Here is a 25,467-nt window from a genome sequence, read left to right on the forward strand (position 1 = left end):
TGACTCCATTGCTTAGAGTTTAGAGCCTGAGTCCTCCATCCAGCTCTGCACAGACTCCCTCGATGGGTAGCCTGGAGCAACTCACATCTCTGCCTTAGTTTCCATTTCTTATGTTGAACTGAGATAAAATGCTGTGGGTGGTGGGATTTTAATATTAGCCGGAGAATAATGTGAGGGCTCGCTCTCATGCACAAAACCACACTTGCTGTTTACTCACCTCGGGGAAATTAGGTTAGAAATGAAGATCATCAAGGGCTCCAGTGGCACCCCGAAGCTCAGCTACACAGGGCGGGATGACCGGCACTTTGTGCCCACTGGCCTCTACATCGTCAGGACGGTGAATGGTAGGTGATGGGTGATTGTTGCCTGTCTTCTTTCCTGCAGCCAGGGTGACTAGCCCGGACCCTGTCTGAGCCGGAGCTGAAGGCTGCCTACTAAGGTGCATGGCAGCCAGGCTGGTGTTTCTTTGAGGTGTGGGGTTGGGGACTGTTTCCCAAGCCTCTTCTGTTCCTTGGTGGGTCCTGGGGGTCGGGTTGGGGCTGAGAGAGAGGAGCCCAGTTGGTTTGTGCACACACAGTGTCCTCATGCAGGTAAAGGGCCTTCTCTGGGGGCGGCAGCAAGTCAGGCTTGGCCATTTGTATCCTCTGTACAGTCCCTTTTCTTCAGTGCCTTCTGGCCAAAGAGCCTTCCCTCTGCCAGGGTCCCAGAGTTGTTGCCTGGTGGCAGGTTGGCAGGACTGGGGCGGGGTTGTTGAGAAGTAATTATCTTAGTTGTCCTCCTTGAGCCCCTTTGGGCTGGTGATAAAGGCTGCATCCTCCTCACAGGCTGTTCTCTGCCTGCTTTTTGGGAGAGAGGGCAGTGGAAGAACACAAGTGCAGAAAGGCACACCCCTATGTTGGTCTGTTCCTGTCCCGCATGAATATTTTGTGTCCTTTTCTGAGCTTTCCCCTCTTCCTTCTGTCAGAGCCATGGACTATGGGATTCAGCAAAAGCTTCAAGAGGAAGTTCTTCTACAATAAGAAAACCAAGATCTCTACCTTTGACCTCCCTGCAGACTCCATCGCCCCATTTCAGTAAGTGGCCCTCCTCCGTGCCTGTCCCCTTCACAACCCCAGGTGCTCCTGCCAGGATGCCGGCCAGCCCTCTTGGGGCATACCCCAGGTCCTGAGAGAGATGGCTGCCCAAGCAGGGGCTCCCCTAGCATAGACTGGGCTCCTCCCAAGGGTGGGGCTATGCCCCCTCTAGGGCGTGGCCCCCAGTTCTGGATAGAAGCTCAGTGAGAAGCAAGTGACACCAAGACCTGCTGTGATGGCTGGGGGTCCTGGGTGGGAAGAGCCTCATCCAGGCAGGGTATCTATCTGCCCCATGGAGCAGCCACTGCTTATGTGACTTTCTGACACTGGCCTGGTGGTGCAAACCTACCAAGGGCCTGCAGCCCTGCCCCTTGGGATTCAAGGGTCTTAGGTGTCTCTCATGAGCATCCAGAGTCCGTTTGCCAGACTGTTACAGTCATAGGTTTTGACAGCAGCCAGTAGCTCTAATGCACCTATAATTAGCCACTGACACCAGTGTCTGTTGCTACACTGTTTTATTAGAACGGCACAGACAGATAAACCAGGAATATCAGTAATTCTAGGAATCTAGTTGGACACAATTAGCATTAGCATCTGTTTGTTGGAAAGGAGCTGGGGCCTACTGAGTACCTGTTGGCTGCTAGAGGGAAGACCCTCAACTGGAGTTAAATGACCCACCCCTTTAAGGATCAGTCCTCTAAGTCATGGTTGCCAGGGTTGGGGTGGTGATCTCTTGGTCCTGCTCCACCCGGGTACAGCCCTCTGACCTCCTTTCTCTTCCTTCTCCCCAGCATCTGCTACTATGGCAGGCTCTTCTGGGAGTGGGGGGATGGCATCCGTGTTCATGACTCCCAGAAGCCCCAGGACCCAGACAAGCTGTCCAAGGAAGATGTCCTCTCATTCATCCAGATGCACAGCGCCTGAGGGTGTGGGGATGCCCACCCCTGCTGAATGATCTGTCATTCTCTGAGTCAGGGCACTCTGCCTGGGGCTCACAGTACTGGTTTTTTACCCCTTCTCGGAAAGGGACTGGGGAGCACAGTCACTGCAGCCTGACCATAAGGGGTGGGTGGTCTCCTCTCCATTCTCCCTGAAGAACTCAGTCGGGGACCTTCTGAGGACTCTGACGTCCCTTCTGGGATACCTTTTGGACTTCCCTCCCCAGAGACCTGCCTGGGAATGGTCTTCCCTGCCAGGAATCAGCCTGAAGGATGCTGCTCCTACAGGCGGGTTTGAGGTCAGGGCCGAGGGCATGTGTGGCCAGTGGAGGACGTGTCAGAGAACAGCAGGGCTTTGTTTCTGCCATTCTCTCTTGTATCCTGTAGACTCACTTTTCTGAGTTCCGTGCACTGCCCTGAGGGCGGCCATGCCCGTGCTCTGCCCAGCTTTTTATTGGGCCGACCCCGAGTGGGTGTAGGCCAGGGGCAGCTGCTGTACAAATCAAGGTTTTGTTTCTTTGAACTTGCTCTGTTTTGATGCCAAGTTGGAGATGATTTTATCTCCTCCCTGACCTCTGTCCTGGTCTTCCCTGGAGTTCGTCCCAGCCGGACCTCTGACAGTCCCGCAGGCCGGGAAGGGAGGCACGTGGGCCATACTTCCCTGCCACTGCATCGGGACACAGGCAGTGCTGTCTCGATAGCGGGCATGACTGCCTCCTGGGGTTGTAGAGCCTTCCTGGGCCCCATTCCCTTTTGTTCTGAACCTTGGGCAGCTCTAGAAGAGGAAGCAGCCTTTAAAGACCTTTTTCTATGCCCCGGCAGCAGTGGCCCCCTGGCAACAGAGGTACCTCGGGTTGGGTCACACCCAGCCTTCTGGCAATCATGGCACCCCTCCCCCATTTGCCACAGCCACCTTGCTACTCACCCCCTTTTTCTTCCCCAGTAGGAAGTACAGTCACTTTTGTTTGTCCTTTTGTGGTCACTCCATTTCCTCTGTCTTGGCAGAGGGGGAAGAAGGGAAGCTGGGCAGTAGCTTTGGGTGGGGGAGGGCACTTGTGGTTGTTTTTAACGGGAAATACCTCTCAGAGATGCTCTTATGGGCTCCCTAGAGCCCCACCCCAGTGCTAGGTTGGTTTCCATGGCGATAGGCCACAGAGACTCCCTGTGAGGTTGGAAATGACTCTACCTGGGGGTGGGGGGGGGCAGTGTCGCCTAGCCAGCATCTAGCCCCTCCCTCCCCCCAGGTTGGTGGCAGCACGGCTGAGAAAGGTGTTCCCACCCCATTCTGGGTATATCAGTGTGTCTTGCAGAATCTTGGATCATTAAAGATAAACATATTTTTAATGCCTGTGTGGCTCTGTGCTGGGGATAGTGCTGTTTGTCCTTGGTGCTGTGTGGTCTGGGATTGGCTTGAATGAAACAGTTTGGGCTGGAGAAGGGGAGGAAGCTCTACTTAAGAAGAGGGGAGAAAAGCAGGTTTGTTTAATCAGAGCCTCTACAAGCTCCTGGGCCTCGTGGGCCCTGCTGCTAGAGAGGGGCCCCACCTAGGAAGAGTCCGGAAATTATGCAGCTCCTGTTGGAAGCAGGGACTGGAGAATGAGAGAACCTACTGCCCAGCAGGGCAGGGAGGCACCTTCCCCCTTACATAAATCACACGGCTCACTCCATGGTAGCACTGTGACAATCCAGGATCAGTCTGTGTGACTAAAATAACAGAGGTGTCAGACCAATTAGTGTCACTAGACCGGAGGGAGAGAGGGAGGGAGAGACGGTTGCACTGACCCCTGGCCAGCCTCCCCTCCATTCTGTGCCTGCACCGGTGGGGGTGGGGGGGCTGTGCTTGGGGTGAGGTGTGCTGATGGTGCCTCCCTCTCGGCCCAGGGCTAGAGCTGCTCCACCAGCTCCACAGCTCTGGTGCTGGCCTCCTCCAGCCTGCTGTACTTTGGCTCCTTCCTTCACCCTGGCCCCGAGGGTCCTTGATGTCTCCCATCCTGAGCTCCTAGGGCAACTCCACTTTCCTAACTGGTGTAGTCTCCAGGCCAAGCCCCTGATCCTTCTGGTTGCCCTACTATGCTCGGCTTTGCTCAGCCTCCCACTCCTGCCCCTCCTGGCCCTGGTGCTGGGAGCAGAGTTGGGGGGTGGCCGTGTTTGTTGCTCCTGCCCCCACTCCAGCCAACCCTGCCTGATTTGCTGCCCACTGTCACTGCAAGTCTGGTCATTACCGTGGCTCTTGCCGACTACTCTGCCAGGCCTCACCAGCCCTGCTTGCCTGTTGAAGATGGGTTAACTCTGTGGTCCTGTGGTACCTCCACATGACCACTTCCCTCGTCACCCTTTGCTGCATGGCGTGTTTTTTTTTTCATGCCATAATTACAGGCAGTGACCCTGACTGGAGGGCAAGAAAGTGTGTTTGGTGGGCACGGTGGACTGGTAGTGCTAGGCCTAAGCCCTGGAAATGGCTCCCAGAATAGTTTTGGCTTCTACATGCTTCCTCCTGTCTCCTTATTCCCCACTTAAGCTGGGGACTCACCTTCGCAACCCTGCCTTCCCCCTCCTTTCTGAGTTCTAAGCTGAACACTTCCCCTTGAACATCTTTTCTTCCTTGATTCCCGAGTGCCACCCCCACTGCCCTCCAGCTGCAGTCAGACCATGACATTTACTCAGCAGACAGAAGCAGCCTGGCTGTTCTTTATTGCCTCTCCCTTGGGCTGAGAGGGGAATCAGCACAAAGTCCTTCTGGAGACCCAGGCCCCACAGCAGGACCAGGAGTGAAGAGGGGCTGGGCTGGCAGCCCTGATCCAGTGTCGGGGTCGGGGAGAAATACGCCTGTACCTTGATTGTCCTGAGGCTTGGAGGGCCTGCTTGGTTGTGACCAGGGGACCGAGGAGGAACCCCGTGCTGACTGTGGAGAAGTCTCAGGCTCACATGGTCCAGTAGGTGTAGATGAGGGTCAGGAGAATAAAGATGGCCACAGAGAGCAGCATGTTCTTCCGGTTCTCCTGCCGAAGCACCTTTAACTCCTTCTCTGGGAGGAAACAGGAGTGGACAGGTAGTTTGGGCCCATATGCTACTCTCCTCTGTCTGCTTCTCTCACAAATGGGCACATACATTGCTCTGAGGGGCAGATGTGTTCCCTCCCAGCTTCACTTCCTCATCTATAAAAATGACTGTCCTTGATCTGCCCAGATTCTCACCACCTTTTGGCTACAGATCCTGGCCCAAAGGAATCCCACCACGCAATGCTGCTCAGCCGTTTCTTCAAACGCAGTGAAAGTTGAGGATGGAGTGTGTGAGGGGGTTATCAAAAAGGCCACACCTGAAAGCCAAGCTAGGTGTTGGCATGGCATCACCAGGTGAGTCCTCTGGGCTGGGGGTGGGGGCTACGTGGTGCTCATCCTTTCAGGTGTTCTCATCTGGTCAACTAGAGACGCTGGAGCGGGTACAGGGTGGGGCCACACCATCAGGGCTTCCAGTCCTGCCCCCTGCTGGACACCCAGCTAAGCAGGAACCAGGGACACTAAGAGAAAGCAGTTTGTACCCACAAGGTGGTTGGGCTCGCCTCTAGAGGAGGCCAGTCCTATGGCCACACTGAATCCATTCATCCCCTCGTGTGACATGCAGGTGGGTGGTACTGAGGTACCGTACCTCTCAGGGAAATGGGGTTGATGCTGCGGCTGTAAAAATTGCTAGGCTTAAGGGGCACCTGGGTAGTTCAGTTAAGTGTCTGACTTCGGCTCAGGTCATGATTTCACAGTTTGTGAGTTCAAGCTCTGCATCTTGCGCTGTTAGCGCAGAGCTGGCTTCAGATCCTCTGTCTTCCTTTCTCTGCCCTTCCCCGGCTCACTCTCTGTCTCTCAAAAATAAACATTAAAAAAAAAAATTGCTGGGCTTGAGGCAAAATGGATATCCCACTCCTACTTGTATAAAAGAGTGGGTATGTACCTGTAAATCAGCGCTGGGCAGGCCAGACTGAGATTGGGGCCCACGCAGGGGTGTGTATGCGCTTACAGTGTTGATTCAAACTGGTTCCTCTGGGAGGTTCCCTGTCACCTGGACTGTTCTGGGGCTGATTCTTGGCCAAGTCTGGTCTCTCGGGGAGGACAGAACAGAGAAGTCTGATGAGCCTCTGTAGACCATGTTCCTCTGAGGTTGGCTGGGGCAGGGTGGGGGTAGGGGTGGTACCAGCCACCCTCCCGCTCTGCACCCTACCTGGTTCTACCTGGCTCTGCCCCCAGTGCCCAGAAGGTGGCAGCATTGCTCCACCCACAGTAGCCCTTCCTGCTGCCCAAGTGGGAGGTTCATCCTGGGATGGAATGGAGGGGAAGGGGGGGGGGGGGGCGTGGTCGGAGAACAGATGTCCCAAGTCTGGGTGGATATGAGAGTTTCTTCTGGACCTGACTACAGCCATTCCCCTTCATCCCACAGAGGAAGAAGAGGCCCGTAGGCCTCTCCATCTCCCCTGGAACAAAGAAACAAACCTGCTCTCCTTCCAGGCTGCTGGGCCTACAGTGGGTTCCTACAGCCTCGGTGGAGGGGCAGGGGGGGATGGCTCCCTCCCAAAGAACCCTCTCGATCCCCATCACCCGGTGGGCTCCCTGGGCCTGGAGGATGGGGCTGGTACAGGAAGGGAACTTTCTTACCATAGTTAGAGGCTTTGTTCATCAGGCTGTTTTTCTCCTTCTCCAGAGACTTCCTGTAAGGGGAGGAGTATTATGGCTCAAGCCTTTTTCCTTCCCATCTGAGGGTTAGCTGGCACACCGGGGCATGATGGACAAGGAGCCCAAATCTCCAGCGGCAAGGAGTAGGGCAAATGGAAGCTCAGGGCCAGGTCCCCAGGATGAGAATGAGGGGCCAAGGGCAGATGCCTTACCTGGCCTCTGGGCTCAGGTCCGTCCCACAGAGCCTGGAGTTTACAGCTTCCAGGTCTTTCCGACACTGTGACAGCTTCTCCTCCAGCCCATCGATCTGAAACACACAGCACATGGGCAGATAGAGATGGGTGACAGAGCCTTTTAACTTTCAAAACAGTTGCGGTCCTCGGATAGGGAGGAAGGGGCCTCTAGGAGTCTTCCTGGACAGTACCCCGTCCCCCCAGCATCTTTGTTTTGCCGTCCTCTACCTCCACACAGTGCAGTCTGAGCCCCACTGCAGACAGCTATGGGTGTGGTGCAGTTCCCACAGTTGCCCTGCTTCTCTGGACCAGGCATGGGTTGGGGGCCGTCAGGAGCAATCTCCCTGTCTTCCCAGGATGCATGCCGGCCAGGCTGACAGCAGGAGTGACCTGAGACAGTCCTGGTCTAGGAGGGAACAAGGCACTGCTATGGGAGGCCCTGCCTTTCCCCAGCACTCCACACACACGAGGGATGGGGATTAGACATCTAGGGGCCAAGAAGCAGAGGTATTTCTTGCGTTGACACACTTAAGGTAGTTTTAAGTTGTAAGAATATATATATATTTTCCCATGAGAATCAATAAAAATCACGGACTGTAAAAAAACACAGCTCAAAAACTTGTTTCTGACTTGGTTCTTGTGCAAAAACATTGCCTATCATCAAGGTAGCTATAGCTTGTGGGGCAAAGTAGGTAAGCTCCTCAAAGGCGGGCTGACAAAGGTATCAGTTCCCCCCCCCCTTTTTTTTTAATTTATTATAGTTTCAGAGTCATGTTCTTGGGGAAATAATGTGAGTTGTAGGAAAATGTTTTCTAAAATACTGGACTGGATCGTTCAAGCCTGATTCCTGGTATCATGTATGTGGCTTTGAAAGTTCATCTCTGTCCATCTGTCTCCAGGTGTCTAATCTGCCACCTCTCTGGGCCCAGGTCTGTTCCTGTACCTCTGCCCTGCTGGAGGCAGCCTAGATTTTGGTGGGTGGGAAGATTCAGAGGGCCCAGTGTCCCTCAGTGGCAGGTGACTGAATAGTGCCTGGGGTCCCATGATGTTCAATTTTCCATCACATCCCTGGAGAGGGATAGCAAATATGACCTCTATATGGGAGGCTGGGATCCCCAAAGGGAAGGACTTTTTCGAGGAGTCAGACTGGAGCACCCCTCTCCTTAACTGGTCTCAGTCAGTTCTCTATCCAGTTCCTCCCGGAGAGGCCCCTGTAGAGACAGTGATCAGTGATTACAAGTGCGGATCCCGGAGTCCCAGGCAGGTGTTCTGAGGCCTGTGTTAGGAGAGATGCACTTGAAGCCTTCTGCCCCTCTCCCTGGCCAGCACCCATCCCAGCCACTTCTGGGTCAGCCACTTTGCCTTGTCCCAACGCCTAGCTCTAGACATACCATCTATTCCCTTCCCTACAGCCTCAGCCACCTGCCAACTGCAGCTCCAGAGGCAAGGCCCTGTGGGAGGGAGCAACTGAAGAGCCCCGAGTTGATTGCCTGGTTAATTGTGTCATTTCTCTGCTAATGGGCACCAAAGGAAGGACTGTCCTGGGGAACAGCCCCAGCCACGAGCTGGGGCCTGTGCCTTGGGAGGCCGAAGGCTGTCCTGGAACCTGCGCTACAGGGAAATAAGCACTGGGCACTCAGGCTCCAAACAGCAAGAGCGTGACGTGATGGTCAGTGGAGCTGAACGAGAACAGCAGGTGGTATAGGCCACCACGCAGCCCCCTCTTCCAGTAGCACCCTCAACACACACAGCCCAGCTCCTGGGGCCCTGAGACTTGCTGTTTCCATCCCATGGTGTGCAAACCACAATCAGGGCACCAAATTCCACGCTAGGTCCCAAAGCTTAGTTCTTGAAGTGCTACCTCCTCCACAGGCCTTCTCTGCTGCCCTTGACTGGAGAGGTATCACTTTCTTCCCTTGGCTCTCCTAAGGCTGACTGCACACGATGTCATCCCAGCTACGGGTGTCTAAACCTTACCTTTCTATACTCTGGAAACCCCTAGGGCAGATGTTGTAAACTTGTAGCCCAGGGACCAAGTCTAGCCCAGACTGGCCCATTCCACTTGCAAATGTGACTGCCTGGCTCCTAAGGATGCCTGACTTTGTAGCTCCTATCCTAGAATGGGGGCCGTCTGTCTCCCCTTTGTGATCACCACAAAGCCTGTCCTGCTGCAGTCTTTGTGTTTGTAGCCACGGAGGAAGGACTGCAGTTGAACGTGGATGGGGCCGAGGGGCTACAGATAGATCTAGGCCTCATGTAGAAACTAGAGCCTGAAACCCTCCCTTAGAGCTCACTCTTGCATCAGATGTCTTCCTGCCACTCCTCGGGCCAAGTCCTGGTTCAAATGTCCCCAAGCAGGCTCGGTATTTCCACGCCTAAACATCTCTGGAAGGCTACTGGGTCCCCAAACAAGTGGTAATTGGCCCAGAACAAGACCGGGAACTCACGCTAAGCAAAATCTTTAAATTGAGGTTGGCAAACCACAAGTGGCCAAGCCAATCTGCTGTCGTGCTCTGGGCAGGGCGTGTGGAGCTGGCAGTAGGAGGCCTTTATCTGAACAAGCCCAATTTATCTGCAGTTCCACTGAATATCCCCACTTTCATTTACCACTTTTTAATGAGGCTTAAACGGACGAACACAAATCAAGGTTTTAGGGACTCAAGTTCTAACCTCCCTCTATGAATATTTATGTCCTGCTGACAGCTCTCTCTGATTCCCTTCGAAATAGCAAGTTCCCCCTTTTTTTTATAACCCAGCTGCTTGATGTGGGCCGAGTGAGGGGAGGCTGAGACTGTCAGGAAGCTCTTCAGTAGGCCACAAACCTGTCCTCAGAAGGTGACTCTGCTGGCAACCACCCTGCAGCATTTGCTGAAGCAGGAGGCAGCTTTCAAGCAGCTTAATAATGGGTGCAAAGATCCAGGGTGACCTGGCTGCAGAGAAGGCAGGGAGGGAAGGTCAGGACGCAGCTTTTAGTTATGACTGGGGTCAGGAGTGGTGGCTACAGAGTGGGACTGACTCAAGATGGGCCCAGAAGTCGGGGAGAGGACCTAGAAAGTGGGCCTTAAAGGAAGCCTCTCATTGGGTTTTCAGTCAACTCACAATGACACTCTCAAGATGGATTATTCACCTTGCAGATTCCCCAGTGCAAATCTATAATCCTTGGTTAGCTTTCTCTCTGCTGCCGGGCCAAAGGCAATAGAGGACAATACAGCCAGGACAAGAGAGAGGACAACAGGGTTAGGACCAGAGTAAAGAGATGAATGTCAAGCAGATTCTAGAAACATAGGGTCAGAGCTGGACAAGCAGTTGGGAGCCCAAGTGCCCAGAAACCTGAAATTGTGGTTCCTGAAAAGTGTGGTAGTAAGGAGTGTGGGCTGTGATCAGGTGCCTCAGCTGACTGCTCACTTGCCCTCTAAAGGACTTCCTTAATTCTGCACCTATTATTCATGTGCAAAACAAAGTTAATGTTTCATATTTCAAAAAATGCTGTTGTCAGAATAAGAGGCAATACATGTAAGGTGCTTAGAATAGCGCCTAAAAGTTAAAGAAGTGTGTGCTATCACTATTAGCAGAGAATGGCTTTCACTGGATCTTCGGAGAACAAAAAGGAAAGTGAGTTAATGTGAGGTGAGAGTAAGAGGAGGAGACAGAAGTGGGTGGGGTGTGTGACGGAGAGGAATCTCCACTCCTCACTGGCTGGCAGCAGTGGGAAGGGGAGACCCTCTAGCTGGGATATGGCCATCCTCTGGGTCTGTGGCAGGGTTCGGTGGGGGAGGGGGGGCCTGCAGCACAGACCATCAAAACAGCACTGCCTCTAAAGGTTGGCCCACCACGCTGGCTTAGGACACAGCATGCTGGGAACCTCATGTTCCTGTCTGAGGATGAAGCTGGAAGCGTGGGGCTCTGGAGCCAGCACCAACCTGCTGAGGCTGGGCCCAAGGGTGAGGCCAGAGCAGTGCCTAAGGGCAGAACAGATTCAGGTGTGGTGTGGGCACAGATGGGCCTCTGAGGAGACATGAAATGGCAGGCGGACCCTGGCAGTTGGAGACCGTGTTTGGCCACACCATGGGCCTGGCATCCAGTTAAGCCGAGAGCAGGAATGTGAAGCCCCGGGACTAAGAAAGGGACTGTCAAAGAGACTGGACTGACTCAAATAGGAAGAGGTTACACTCTGGAGGCCATAGTGTCTCCTAGGACTTCTGCCCAATGGACGATACAGGGTCAACTGGCAAGAAGAGCACGGCTGGCCCGAGGCAAGCTCAGGTACTGAGGCTTTTCTGGAGCTAAAGGGGACAACACTGCTGGCTGTGACTGTCACAGGCAAAGTGGTAACAGCCAGGGGGGACTGAGACAAGGCACTCATTTAGACACAGTGTGGGAGCACAGAGTGGATACTGACGACGTAAAATTACATTAAAAAATACCAAGGGGCGCCTGGGTGGCTGAGGTGGTTAAGTGTCTGACTCCTGATTTCAGCTCAGATCATGTATGATCTCACAATTCGTGAGACAACCCCGTGTGGGGCTCCGTGCTGGGCGAGGCGCCTGCCTGGAATTTTCTCTCTCTGCCCTTCTCCTATCTCGTGTGTGTTCCCTCTCAAAATAAACATTTAAAAAATGCATTACGTTTGTATTCAGAAGACCAAGTGTCCATTTTCATACAGGGAAAAAGAATATTGTAAGTCTTTGAGATGACGGTCAGCCAGTGAAGCACAGATATAAAGGGACACCAGAAGTCAGAAAGGCGGCGGTGTGAGCTATCATTAGCTGTGACCTCTGGCCCTTCACACAGAGTTGAGGACCTGGAAGGTGTGCAAACCTGTGTGCAGTTCAGTGGACAGAGAAGTAGGTGGGGAGTGTGCAGGGTGCCCTGGTAGAAAGTCTGTTCTTATCCCTGAGATGAGACCATGGGCAGGAAGATGCAGAGGAGGAGGGAAAAAGAAGTATGTAAGGTAGGGAGGCAGAAGGATACAGGAAGGAGTTGAAGGTCCCAGAGGCGGTCCTGGAACCAGGGTCCAGGAAGAGTGTACTTGAACAAGAAAGCCCACAAGTGATTCCATGGCCATCAGGATGAGAACCGCTGTCTTTCTGATGCCCCAAACATGGATTGGGGCATCAGAGCCCAGAGCCTGGGGGGCGGCTTCGAGAGCGGGCAGAGGAGCAGGCTCAGTGAGAAGTTTAGGACCAAGGATTCTCCACAGAGTGGGGGATGTTTCCTGCACAACAGGGTGAAGATCTGAAGTCAGCCCAGCAGTCAAGGTCAGCAGAGACCAAGTGGGGCCACTGATCCTGTTGGCAGGTGCCAAGGGAAGAAAGGGCTTCTTCATTTCCAGTCCTTGGGGGCAGAGTTCCTGCAGCCTCTTCCTCAAGTGCCCTTCAGATGCGGCTGAGTGCCGTGTGCTCTGTGTGCCGCCCCGGCAGTTCAGGAGCCCTGAGCCAGCTAAGAAAAGCCCCTCTGCCACCTGACTTGGGGAATAACACCTTATTCTCAGAGCTTTCGGGAAGTCTCCCTGGGGTCCTATAACGCCATAAAACCACTGTGTTAAGAGAAACTGTAAAATTCGTCTGAAATCCCGTGAGGCACTTTTTTCAGGAGTGTGGAGCCTCCTGGAATCGAAACCCTGAATAAAGCCTCTTTGGGGACGGTGAACCCGGGTGCCAGCTCACGCATGGGTAACTGCCCAGCATGCTGGTCGGGTCAGGCCCCACAGGGGTGGGGGAGCAGCCCAGGTCTGGCTGCTGCTGGGCCCTGTGCACAGCTCATATTCTGCTGACAAGCTTGAGCCACAGGCTGCTGCTCCCCTGCTGCAGGTGTTCCTACTGAAGGTGGATGAATGGTGCTCCCATGAGCATCTTGATGGCCTGGGAGGTGACTCCCTGCCTACCCCAAACCACCGTCTAGGGCCAGGCTTTCTTCTGGGAAAGGGCAGAAAGCACCCTCAGGGCTTAGCTCTGGGTTACAGTGCAGATCACTCTACTTTCTGGTTTGGGAAGTTATTTCTGGTTTTCCCAGTCTTGCTCTCAAGAGCTTCTGGCCAGTGACTGACAGAAATTGCTAGAATAGGTTAACCTCCGAAGTCAGACAGTGGTCACGGGGCATATCCCACACCTGCCTGGCCAGGTACTTGCTAATAGAGAGCGTGGTGTCAGGGTATTAGATGGCACAGCATGAGTCAAAGCAGCTTCTGGAAGCCAAAAGTCCATGCAAAACTAAATCACACTATCAGTAGCAGCCAACACTTCTAGAGCATGAGCTATATTCCAGGTTGTTCTGAGCACTTCACTCACGGAATGCTTACGATAACCCTATGAGGTGGTCCCCCCTGCTCAGTGCCCCCCCCCCCGTCAGCTGGGAACACGCTCCAAGGCCCCCAGTGGATGCCTGAAACCACAGATACTACTGAACCCTATATATATACATATATGGTGTTTTTTCCTATCCGCACATACCTATGATAAAGTTTAATTTATAAACTAGGCACAGTAAGAGATTAATAGTAAAACTATAACAAAAGTTATGTGAATGGAGTCTCTTTCTCAAAATATCTTACTGTATGTACTGTATTCACCTTTCCTGTGATATGAGATGACAAAATGCCTACATGATGAGAATGATATGAAGTGAATGACACAGGCTTTGTAAGGGAGCATTGACCTGCCTGCCACCTTTTGACACTATGTCAGGAGGAGGATCATCTGCTTCCAGACTGAGTTGGCCGCAGGTAACTGACATCACGGGTAAGGGGGATCTCCTGTATTCACCTTTTGCAGATGAGGAAACTAAGGTCATGGAAATGAAGCCATTTGTCCAGGGCTACCCATAGGGGAACTGGGCAGTCGGAGTCTGTGCTGTTAGCTGCCCCCCCCCCACAAGCCCCAACGAAGAAAGCAGAGAGCTACCAGCCCGAAGCCACTCAGCTCCTGGGCGTAACCTCTGCTCCTTGTATCCCAGGCTAGGCAGTCTGAGATGGCTTCGTATATGCTACCGATGTCAGCATCAGCTCTGCAAGGAAGGGACTGTCCCTGTTGTAGAGGGGAGCAAACTCCCGGTGGGGAGATTTTAAGCAAGGTCATGTAATTGGGAAGTGGCAGAATTGGGGATCTGTATCTGAGTTTTTCTGCTTCAGAGCTTATGCTCCTTCCAATACTGCAAGCTCTTTCTCCAAAATCCCTCATGAAAACATTCATGACAAAGAAGGGTTCTGGGGAACAAAGTCATCCCACATCCCAGTCGAAGCCAATCTAAGCTTGTTGATCTGGCTTCAACAGATTCTCTACTCTGAATAATCTTGTACGAGGGCTTTGCTTGGTCTCTGTCCACGGAACAGATACTCTCGGTGAGGGAAGAACCTGACTGCAATCTGCTTGGAGACAGTAAGACAGGAGCAGAGCGCCTGTCCTCATGTTAAAGGCAATTACCCCCGCCCCCACCTTCCGGCTTCTTGAACATCCCTGGCACCCTCCCCCAGATTGCCTAAACTGCCACAGCACCCTCCAAAATTCACACAAAAAGACCCAGTTTCGAGAAGGAAAAGGTGGGCTAGTTAGCCCTGACAAGTCCTTCTTTCCCCAGTGGGGGGCAAGGCCTTTCTTTTCACTTGCCAATTTACAGCCCTGAAGAGGGTGTCAGTGGCTTCACCTCCAGCCCCAGTGGCCCGGGAACTGGATTTCTGGAATCATTTTCACACATCAGGGAGGCCCTGGGACACTTATTATAATGGGTAAAGAGGCCAGAACACCTGCACAGATGGTCTCTGGCAAGAGCACTGGGGCTTTCCATCTGAGGCCGTCAGACCACACAGCCAAGTCACATGGGGGTCACGGGCCTCGATTTTCTGGGTGACCAGCCTCAAACCCCAAAGGGCCGGTTACCCTGACACCGCTTAAGGGGTGTTTTTCTGTGGAGGTGGCTCAGAAAACAAAAACCTCACCCATGGCTCCCCAAATCATTAGAAGTTTCTCTCCCAGGCTGAGCAGATGAAGACAGTAAACCCTCCCAGTTTTAAAAAAAATTTTTTTTTTTTTAACGTTTATTTATTTTTTTGGGGACAGAGAGAAACAGAGCATGAACTGGGGAGGGGCAGAGAGAGAGGGAGACACAGAATCGGAAGCAGGCTCCAGGCTCTGAGCCATCAGCCCAGAGCCTGACGCGGGGCTCGAACTCACGGACCGTGAGATCGTGACCTGAGCTGAAGTCGGACGCTTAACCAACTGAGCCACCCAGGCGCCCCTCCCTCCCAGTTTTTAATCAACAAACAACTTCCAGGAAAAGCAGACAGCCAAAGGGCTTGTCATTTCTCTGGAGAATCGCCCCCCACCCTGGGTCAGGATCACGAGGGGCCCTGCCGAAGCACACGGCAGCTCTGAGATCCTGGGAGACCTTCTGGCGTGCTGAGCAGCTCTGCGAGGAGAGCCACGTCAGTCCCGGCCTGAGGCCTTCGGCTGTCCCCAGGCCAGAACGCTGTTTGGGGTTTGTTTTCGCTTCTCTCCCCCAATATATGTTTTTTGATAAATTAGCAAAAGCTTCTTCATCGCTGAAAGGCTCAAAGCACTGTTCAGGAACTGGCATCCACCCCATGCCTTATGAATTCGTTAATTAAGATGCTGGCAAACAGCCACTCCACACATGCTGACATCCAGCCGTGTTAGGTAATGAGGTTTTAGTCTCCTGACCCCCGTCAAGTGGAACGAAGCCAGACACGGGCTGCCGAGAGAAATCACCTGCCCAACGGCAACCTGTCGCTTGCGCCTGGCAGCAGGTGAGGCTCATTTAATGGTCAGTGGCCCTTGAACAGTCTCCGCACGCCATGAGCCTCTCTCCCGGCCCCTGGATGGGAGGCGTCCAGGTGCCTGCCCCACCGTGGCCTCCTAACCTCTGACCAGTGAACCACTCAACGGGGCCCAGACGTCAGGGGCGCGGGTTCAAGTGCTTCCTCCAGCCACTCAAGCCAATTCAGTAAATATATATTGATGATCCACTAAGCTGCTTCTTCCCCTTGTCTCAGAAAACCGGTAGGTTCCCCTTAGCCTTGTACACAGCCTATCCCACTACTGTGTCTTCACCTTTGTGCCGCAGAAGGTAATGAAGGGAGCGTGACCGCAGGCAGGTTGACCTGCGCGCAGGACTAGGGCAATTGGAGGCTCCTCACCCCTCCCCTGACCTTGGAATGTACGTTCTGCCCACTGTTCCCACAGTGGGAGCTGTTCTAAGGACACAGCCTTGAGAGACCAATGTGTTGTGGAGACCATCTGGACAGCATACGTGACTGAACCCAGTTAAGGCCTCTATACAAACTTAAGATTTGGCAGGCGGGTGTGGAGGTCTACTCACCACCCAGGACAAGCCTCATATGTGAATTCCCTTGCTTATTAATTTTTTTAATGTTTTTATTTTTGAGAGACAGAAAGAGAGAGAGAGCGTGAGCAGGGGTGGGGCAGAGAGGGAGACACAGAATCCGAAGCAGGCTCCAGGCTCTGAGCTGTCAGCACAGGGCTCAAACTCATCGACTGCGAGATCACCCAAATCGGGTGCTCAACCCACTAAGCCACCCAGGCGCCCCTGTTCCGTTGCTTATTTTTTTTTTTTTTTAATTTTTTTTTTTTTCAACGTTTATTTATTTTTGGGACAGAGAGAGACAGAGCATGAACGGGGGAGGGGCAGAGAGAGAGGGAGACACAGAATCGGAAACAGGCTCCAGGCTCTGAGCCATCAGCCCAGAGCCTGATGCGAGCCTGACGCGGGGCTCGAACTCACGGACCGCGAGATCGTGACCTGGCTGAAGTCGGACGCTTAACCGACTGCGCCACCCTGGCGCCCCCGTTCCGTTGCTTATTAAACCTGCCACCTACCAGTCTGGAGTGGCCTGCCCCTTTCTTGGGTCTCTCTCTGCCCTCCAGGTCAGGGGGCTGTTTGCAAACCAACAACTTGGTGCTTCTGCCCCTCTATGCCCGCTGGGAGTTTACAGCAGTGGCTTACATCGAACAAGTAATTACAATGTCAAGGTTCTTTCCTCCTGGTGCTCATCCTGTGTAGGCCATTTTCTCCCCTCAATTTACCAACTCTCCTTACTCCTCAGTGATCCTGACCTCTTTTTCTGGTAAGGATTCCAGTGAATTCTAATGACTCCCATTAACTTTCCTTCCCTATAGCAGATATTATTAGTTGGCCAACCCAACACTGATTCCCAAACCCCTCTTCCTCTGCCCACCTCCATTACAGAGGTTAGAAAAGCTCAACAGGTGCTTTCCCAGACTCACTGCAGCTAGGGGTGGTCATGATCCAGTTCTGGCCAATGAGATGTTCCAGAAGTCAGCTGGAAGACTCCTGGGACAGCTTATGCGTTGCTGATAAAAGGGACAGTGTTGTAGTTCCTTTATCCTTCTTCCTGACTTAAAAGTTGGATATGATGACTGGAGCTGTGGCAGCTACCTTGTGACTATGAGGAAATAGCTAAGAGAATGCAGAAATACCAGCCTTGACTGAGCTTTTGAACCAATAAATGCCAGGGGACATTTACCTCCAAATTTGTTAGAGAGAAAAAAGTATATTCCTATTTACTTAGGCCATATAGGTCAGTTTCCTGTACCTTGTAGCAAAAAGTTTCCAAACTGACAGATTTTTGTACTGGGGACCAGATCTAAGCCAGTTATCTCCCTTAAGATGTCAGCTAGGACACCACACATCTGTTAAGACCCACTGGCTGTTGAAACATCTAAAGACACCAACCTGAATGGACGGTGTAGCTACAAAAGAAAAGTACAGTGACCAAGAGCTCATTACTGTCAGACATTAAAAAAAAACAGAAACAGGTTTTGTCTCAGCCAAAATCCTATAGTTTAGACTGAAACGCCACCTTTCCCTCCTTCCGCACATTAAAATCAATCTCATCTGAATGCTCTCTCATTATGCAGAATTAACTCTCAGAAGCTAAAACTCATTGCCAGTCTTTTCCAACTCTGAGATCTTGGAAAGTAGCAAACGGGTTGGACAAAAAGACCTTAAGAGGAGACACAAGCAGAGGCGGCTAGGAGGTGTCTTGGTTGTCCTGGGAGGTGACTGCCCGGTACAGCCCAGTACAGCTGGCCCAAGCCAGTCTTCGGGTGAGAACCACCAAGCAGGCAGTGGTAATTGCTTCATTACAACAAGTGGAGACTGTTTGCAGGTGCTGAGATCACTCGCTTGTGGGGGTTTTATTGCACTCGTCAGATTAACAAACATTTTGATTAAATCACCACTTCACTGGCTCTGAGCACATGACTTTTAATAAGAGGACAATATCCCCTGCTACTGAATATCAGTGCACATTCAAAACTCAGATCTGCTGGGGGCAACAGAGGAACAGGTGGGGGAGACAGCCAGATGCCAAGCTTTTCCTAAGGTGCACAGTTACAGATCTCGAATCTTAGAATATCCAAGCAAAAAGTAACCTTAGAGAACAAGATCACATATGTAAATAAATCAGTATCGACAAGATTAAAAAAAAAAAAAAAGGCGAACGTGAGCGGTAAAGACTTTAGGAGAGCATATGCCCACCAAATTTGAAACATTTTAGAAACCTGTGTCAGCCAACCAAAAACATCTGTGATCCGTATTGGGATCACGGTCAATGAATTTCTAATCTCCGGTTAAGTTTAAGGCCTTCATGCCACAGAAAAGGAAACTAAAGTCCAAATGTGGGGCCTTAGCCATGATGGAAGGTTGCAAAAGAACTACAAAGGCTACTCGTAAGAGCGCTGTTTGTTGATTACCCACCCTGAGCCAGGCGTGAGCTAGGCATTTCACACATTATGGTCTCATGTGAGCCTCGAAACCACACTTGAGGCAAACTGCAATCTGCAACAGAGACTGCAGGCTGTTCACTAAACACACTAGGCCCTTCTTCCACAGTGATGGGGCTGTAGCTGGGCATGCGGCCTCCTGGCCAATGAATGCATTTCCCAGCGCCCCCTTACAGTTAGGTGAGCTCTGGAGTCTTAGCTCGCATCTTTGCCAACAGAAAGTGGGCGCTCTGGGCCCACGACTCTTAAGACGGTGATGTTTATGCTTCCTCTGCTCTCTTTCCCTGCCAGTGGACACATCAGTGGGATGTGACTTAGTTTCATTCATGAGGTGAAATTAAGGCACTGAAGAAGGGCAGAGTCACAAGATGAGAGGAATATGGCAGAACCACTACTGCCCTGGTACTCTAGACCAGGGATTGGTAAACTGTTGGCCTGGGGGCCAAATACAGTCCCTGCCTTTTTTCATAAATAAAGTTTTATTGGAACACAGCCACACCCATTAATTCACATATTGTCTATGGCTGCTTTTGTGCTAAGACAGCCTGTCTAAGCATGGTTGATGCTCCTTATTCATGGTAGTTATGGTCTATTATGGTTACTGCCAACAATGGATTAGCAAATACTGAACCAGGTTAGATTCCTGTGAGCCTCTGGTCACAACAGTTTTATCAACTGATCAATACAAAACCTGGTTTTTTGTGTTTCTGTTTAGAGACCTTATTTAATATGTATTATTGATTCATTAACATCGAACTCAGAGCCAACAGCACTATAACTCATCTCTGAACAAAGCTTATCTAACATATATTTTCTCTGGAAGGCAAATACAGCCTTCTTGTGCTTTAGGAAAAGTAGATAGCACTTCGGTGCTACACGTGAGGGCCATTTTAAACAAAATCACCAACAAAAAGCACAGAGACACAAAGAACATGGCACTACACAGACCACGAAAAAGACACATGTTTACAGCATGAGATGAAATATGAAGGCAGAGCACTGCTTTGTTCGACCTTAGCTGGGCCTCAGGTGACTCCAATTTTTCACCGGTTTGTGTAGGAATTACTGCAAAAGCATCGCAAGTACTGATCTGGGGGTCATGAATACATTTTAGCAAGAAGGCAAATTCACAAAGACAGAATCCGTGAATAATTAGGATCAACTATAGTTGCAGCAGAGACATATGGCCCACAAAGCCTAGAAATGTACTATCTGGCCATTTATAGACAACATCTGCCAATCCCCGCTCTGTCCTACTAGAAAAAAATAAACTTTCTGAAGCCACTGAATTTTTGAATTTCTGTTACAGCAGCCTACTATGTCCTAATGCAGGTTATAAAGTCTATCTCTTCCCACCACCCAGTGCTACCTCATTTTTCCAATCATATTCTCTTCTAGAGGGAGGTTCACATTTCCATCAACCTTTTCTTCGTGCCACGTAGGCTAGTATTTCTCAAGAGGTGGTATAAAAAACCTTCTGCATCGGCATGGGTGTGTGTAGCTGGTTAAAAATGGAGCTTCCTGGGGGCGCCTGGCTGGTTCAGCTGGTAAAGCATTTGGCTTTTGGTTCATGAGTTCAAGCCCCCGTTGGGCATGGAGCCTACTTAAAAAAAAAAAAAAAAAAAAGCAGATTCTTTGTTGAAAATACACACCCAAGTCCTACTGAATTACTCGGGATAGAAGACGATTCAACTCTCCATTTTTTTTTTTTTAAATTTTTTTTTTTTCAACGTTTTTATTTATTTTTTTTTGGGACAGAGAGAGACAGAGCATGAACAGGGGAGGGGCAGAGAGAGAGGGAGACACAGAATCGGAAACAGGCTCCAGGCTCCGAGCCATCAGCCCAGAGCCTGACGCGGGGCTCGAACTCACGGACCGCGAGATCGTGACCTGGCTGAAGTCGGACGCTTAACCGACTGCGCCACCCAGGCGCCCCTCAACTCTCCATTTTTAACAGGCTCGACAAATTATTCTTAATACATTCTAAAGTCTGAGAACTACTTACTGGTAGTAAGTTCAGGAAGACTATTACCCTGTATCTGTCTCTCTTGCACTGGGACAGTAATCTAGGGAACTGTAACCCAGGAGAAACAAGATGCATTAGAGGGCAAATCACCTGTGCTGATTCTCAGCTCCTCCACTGCTTCCACCTGGCCTCAATCTGCAACCTCAGTTTCCCCACCTGTAAAAATCTCACAGGCCCATAGCGAGGACTGAGAACGCAAACGAAGTGTAGCACTTAGTTGCTCAATATGCCTCAATCTTCTTTCCCTTCCATATGCAGTCAATTATTTTTAAGCTCTTTGGGAACTTCATCATCCCACAATTCTCTACAAAATCCCACAGATCGCCAAAGTAATTTTCAAGCTACAAGCTTCAGCACCCCAGAGGGAAAACTTCCTATCTCAGGAGATATTTAAGCCATTTAGTAATATAGTAAACGGTATGGGCCCCCTCACTTCTGCGGGGGTTCCCTCATCCACAGGCATGCTTTTGGGGTCCCCCCTCACCTCCCAGTGCCCGCCCCTTTTACGTCCTCTTCAGTTACACGTTTTCACTACGGCCTCCTTATTTCCGTGTCCCGCCCTCTTTGGGGCTTTCCCTTCACCCCCACGTCTCTTTCCCCCTGGAGGCCCCCTCACTTCTGGTGCCCCCTCGGACTTTCCAACTTGCCTTTCCCTCAGCCCGCCCCTCATCTCCGGGCACCCCCTCGGACTCTCTACGGCCCCTCACGTCCCTCGCCCGAATCCGCGTCACCCTCACTTTCTCCCCTCACCCCTCCTCCAACCTGGAGCCGGGCCGACCCACTTCCTCGCCGCGGGGAGAAGGCAACGAACGACCCGGCCCACCCCCCATTTCTCCCCTCACCTCTAGAGCGACGCCCAGATTCTCCCGCTTCTTTTTGGTCATGTTACTCGCAGGGATCCCCCAGTCATTATTGGACGCACCCACTGGCGGCACCACGCATGAGCAAAAATCGTGCTTCTCCCTCATTGGCCGTGGCGGCGGCGGGGGGCGTGGGGCTGCTGGAGGTCACCATCTTATTGAGGGGCGTGGCCCGCTTGGGGCGGCCATGTTTATGAGGGGCAACCTCTAATTTGAGGTCTCAGGCTAGGGGCGTGGAGAGGATGGCTAGATTGGCCCGTGAGGAGCAATGGCCCACCCTCTAGGGATGGAGTTGCTCCTTTTCTTTCTAGTTCAAAACCATTTCGCATCTTTTTTCACCGCATTCCATTCTATTTCATTTTATTCTGTTTTTGTTTGTTGGTTTTTTTTTTTTTTTTTTTTTTTTGAGAGAGAGAGAGAAAAAGAGAGAGAATCCCAAGCAGCCTCCACACTCAGGCAGAACCCAACTCGGGGCTTGATCCCACGACCCTGGGATCATGACCTGAGCTGAAAAAGAGTTGGATGCTCAACTCACTGAGCACCCAGACACCCGTATTTCATTTTTAAAAAGAGCTGGTGGGAGGTGACTGGGTGGCTTGGTTGGTTAAGCTTCTGACTCTTGATCTCAGCTCAGGTCTTGATCTCAGAGTCGTGAGTTCAAGCCCCACATTGGGCTCCATGCTGGGCATGAAGTCTACTTAAAAATGAATAAGTAAATAAACAAACAAACAAAATAAAAAATAAAGTTGGTGGTAGGAGACCTTTTAGGTTTCTTTCATGGCCCATTAATGGATATTGAACTGCAATTTCAAAAATAGTCATAAACATTTTCCCATGTCTTTCAAATCATCATTTGTGATAGCTGTATATATTGCCAGGTAAGTATATACCATTCTTGTATCGGACATTCTTCTATCAGACATTACTTCCAAATAATGCCAAAGCAAACATCTTTGTGTACATAGCTTTTTATGATAAATTCACACAAGTGGAATTTTGGGTCAAAGAGGATGATACCAGAATCAAAGCTCCTTACTTTCTGACTAGTTATCTCTCCACTGGAACCTGTGTTTGTGTGTGTGAATGATAACCCCAACTCAATGTCTGGGGGGAAAAGAAAAAATGTTTTCAGATCTCTGTTCTCTTCTTGATAGAGTCATTGAGTGATGGAGCTGGAAGGGACCTGAGATATCATCTCGCCTGGCTGCCTGATTGAGGCCCACAGAGGGAAAGTATAGTAAATCCTGTCTGAACAGGAGGCAGGCTGTTGAGCAGTTGTTTAGAGCAGTTCTCAACACCCAGCACAGGAAAAACTTACTCAAGAACATTGTCCATCAACTGTCAATCAACAGCATTTATTGTCAGAACACTCTTCACAGTATTGGTTCCAATCCCAGAAAAACCAGACTCTGTCTTCCCAATTATCACAGGCACAGACACAGGGGAGGTGAGAAGAGGGGGAAAAACACTGTGTTCTTTTAGAAGTGGTTCCTTCTGCATTTGTTTGCACCAAGAAAAAGCCACAGAGATCTAAGTGGGCTTCGGTCCCTTGTCTCTGTCCCCAATTCCCCTGTGAAATGCTGGGCAAGCTATCATCCTTCTCCTAGAAGAGCCTCAGATTTTCCACACCAGACCTTGACCCATGGTTCTGATGATGGGACAAATACTTGAAATGGGGCTGGATTCAGAGTGTGTGTGGGTTGGGCTGTAAGGGAAGTGAGGGAGACTGCCCCGGACTCCAATCCCAGCTCTGCCACTTAGCAGTGGTGTGATTTGGGACGAGACACTTAAGTTCCCTGAGCCATGTTTTCTACGTCTGCAAAATGAGCTTGTGGAGCCGGGCTTGTAGGGTTGTTGTGAGAATTCTGAAGTGGTTGGTGCTGTGCTTTGTGAATGACCAGGAGAGATGCCTCTGGGGCCAGCTTTCCAGTCTAGGTTTCACTTAGTAACTTCTGCCATTGGTATTTTTTGGCATTGTTTTGGTATTGGTTGCAATCAGCTTTGACACTGTTGTAAAGTATCTGTTGTAAGGAGTTTGGGGCAAATACTTGGGTTGTTTCCTGCTGTCAAGGATGAGTGGTTCACTGCAAAAGGCAGCCCCCAACATGCACAAGGGTCTCTCTGTGATGCTCTCTCCACCTCTCTACTTGTCTTTCCTGCTGAGACCATCAGTCATGGGTTTCACGTGTCCAGACATGTAGTCAGTGTGATCCCCGTGGTGCTGGGGAGGCTGAAAAGCCCCAGGTAAGCCCCCGACGTCCTTTCGTCCCCCTGGTACATATAAAGACCAGCTTTGATTCCCATGGGAGCTGTCTGCCAAGCCTATTGCAGCTTGGCCTGGCTTTGTGCTGGAAATTCTGCCCACACACAGATGGATTACTGTGGGCCAGTTGTCTGTCCATCTTTGTTCTCCAGAGGGCTGTGGTTCTGAACTATTTATGAGTTTTAGAGCGAAGTGTTTAAGGGAAATAGAGCACTGCATTGGCATACAGGAGAACTGGTTCATTCCTGGCAAGGCCAGGTTCTTACTGCATGGCCTGGAGCAGGTAAAGCCTCTTCTTTGGTTTTCAATTTCCTCATCTGTGAAATGGGCATGGGGGGGGGGGTGGGGGGGACTAGACAGCTTAGACACCTTAAGATTCTGTTTTAATGACCTTGTGATATGTAAAGTGCCTAGACATAAGGTGCCCTCCTTGACCGTAAAGGAGACATATAAAATAAGAACCAATCATTAACCTCGAGATATCTTCGATCTAGTTAGAGAGACAGACTGACAACATGAAATAGTGAATGCCAGACATCATATAATTAAATGCCAGCTGTCTGGCATTAATGCATTAGAGCTCAGAAAAAAAAGAGACTGCTGTGGGCTTTGTCTAGGCTGTGGGTCCCAGGATCGACAAGGTTAAGTTAGGTGAAGATGGAAGAGAGGACAGTGCAGGTGGGACCCCAAGGGCCTTCCCATGCCTACAGGGTCACCCTTTCAACTTTGCACAAAAGCGCTGTGTAGGCTAGCCACAGCCCTGGCTTATTTGTCACGGAGACCCTTGGGTCGATTCTTCTATCCCTTGTTCCATCCTGGGCTTGCCTGACCCGTGGGGCCCGGACCTGGACCCCAACCCTCCTCTCCGCGCCCCCACTGCCTCGAGGGCACCTTCTCAGAGCAGGAGTGGGGGAGAGTGGAATCCTTCACTGTCAGAAGCATTTCAGGCAGGAAATGAAGAATTTCGTAGGTGGTTAAAAATACAGTGGAGGCTGATTTATGTTTGAATTTTGTTCCAGGACAGCAGATTACAGCCCAAGTTCTGAGGCAAAGGCAGCGGTGTCTTTATGGCCTGCGTGGATCAGTTTTATGTCTTGGTGATTTTTATTCGTTTCGGCTAAGCCAAGGTGCTCGAACTTTTCTGTCCTGTACTTCACTGGGGAACCGATGTAGCCCCATCTCATTTTACCATAAACAGACAGCAAAAGAGACGAAAGGGATGTTTTTGCTCGCTATTCAATTGGCATCTGCTTTTTAGCTAAATTGAATCAAATCATAAATGATGAATCTCCATGAGGCCCTGAAGTAGATGTCACGTGACATCGCAAAAACAAAAGGACAGGGATCTAAATAGTATCGAATATGCATATCCTTAATGTCTTGATATCCACAATATCCTCTTGATCAGATGCTAGTGCCAAGATAAGCTGTGTGACCTTTCCCGGCATGTTGTTAGGTTTTTGCCTCGATGGCTACCATCTCTTCTTTTTTTTTTATAAATTTTTTTTTTTTTTAACGTTTATTTATTTTTGAGACAGAGACAGAGCATGAACGGGGGAGGGTCAGAGAGAGGGAGACACAGAATCGGAAGCAGGCTCCAGGCTCTGAGCTGTCAGCACAGAGCCCGACGCGGGGCTCG

The 25,467-nt window shown here is 51.0% G+C and overlaps 2 protein-coding genes across 7 annotated transcripts in view; one reads left to right on the plus strand and one right to left on the minus strand.

The window, feature by feature from the left end:
• The window catches only part of CMTR1 (cap methyltransferase 1), a 50,433-nt gene extending 47,078 nt beyond the window's left edge, over positions 1-3,355 (plus strand). For all 5 annotated transcript variants that reach the window (XM_086706736.1, XM_086706737.1, XM_086706738.1 and 2 more), the window contains 3 exons: positions 232-344; positions 965-1,073; positions 1,865-3,355. In XM_086706736.1, coding sequence (XP_086562862.1) covers positions 232-344; positions 965-1,073; positions 1,865-1,997 — 355 coding nt within the window. In that variant the 3' untranslated portion in view covers positions 1,998-3,355. The remainder of the gene's footprint in view (positions 1-231; positions 345-964; positions 1,074-1,864) is intronic.
• CCDC167 (coiled-coil domain containing 167) lies at positions 188-21,675 on the minus strand. 2 transcript variants are annotated; one of them, XM_086706739.1, is made up of 4 exons: positions 21,548-21,675; positions 6,882-6,976; positions 6,652-6,704; positions 188-5,031 (listed from the first exon to the last, which is right to left on the minus strand). In XM_086706739.1, the coding sequence occupies exons 1-4, from the start codon at positions 21,671-21,673 to the stop codon at positions 4,577-4,579; spliced, it is 729 nt and encodes a 242-aa protein (XP_086562865.1). In that variant the 5' UTR covers positions 21,674-21,675; the 3' UTR covers positions 188-4,576. The 2 variants fall into 2 exon arrangements, with proteins under 2 accessions (XP_086562865.1, XP_086562866.1); XM_086706740.1 differs by having other exon boundaries at positions 4,686-5,036; positions 21,548-21,674.
• Positions 21,676-25,467: the final 3,792 nt, after the last annotated feature.

The sequence above is a fragment of the Puma concolor genome, chromosome B2 (genome assembly GCF_028749965.1).
Source record: "Puma concolor isolate L17-30 chromosome B2, mPumCon1.1.hap2, whole genome shotgun sequence".
In the NCBI taxonomy this organism is placed as follows: domain Eukaryota; kingdom Metazoa; phylum Chordata; class Mammalia; order Carnivora; family Felidae; genus Puma; species Puma concolor.

Coding starts and splice junctions, on each gene's coding strand:
- CCDC167 (XM_086706739.1), bottom strand. CDS start 21,673: ATGAGGGAGAAGCACGATTTTTGCTCATGCGTGGTGCCGCCAGTGGGT. Junction 6,977..21,547: donor ATCTGGGCGTCGCTCTAGAG/GTGAGGGGAGAA, acceptor TGTGTGTTTCAG/ATCGATGGGCTGGAGGAGAA. Junction 5,032..6,651: donor GAACAAAGCCTCTAACTATG/GTAAGAAAGTTC, acceptor CTCCCAGAGAAG/GAGTTAAAGGTGCTTCGGCA.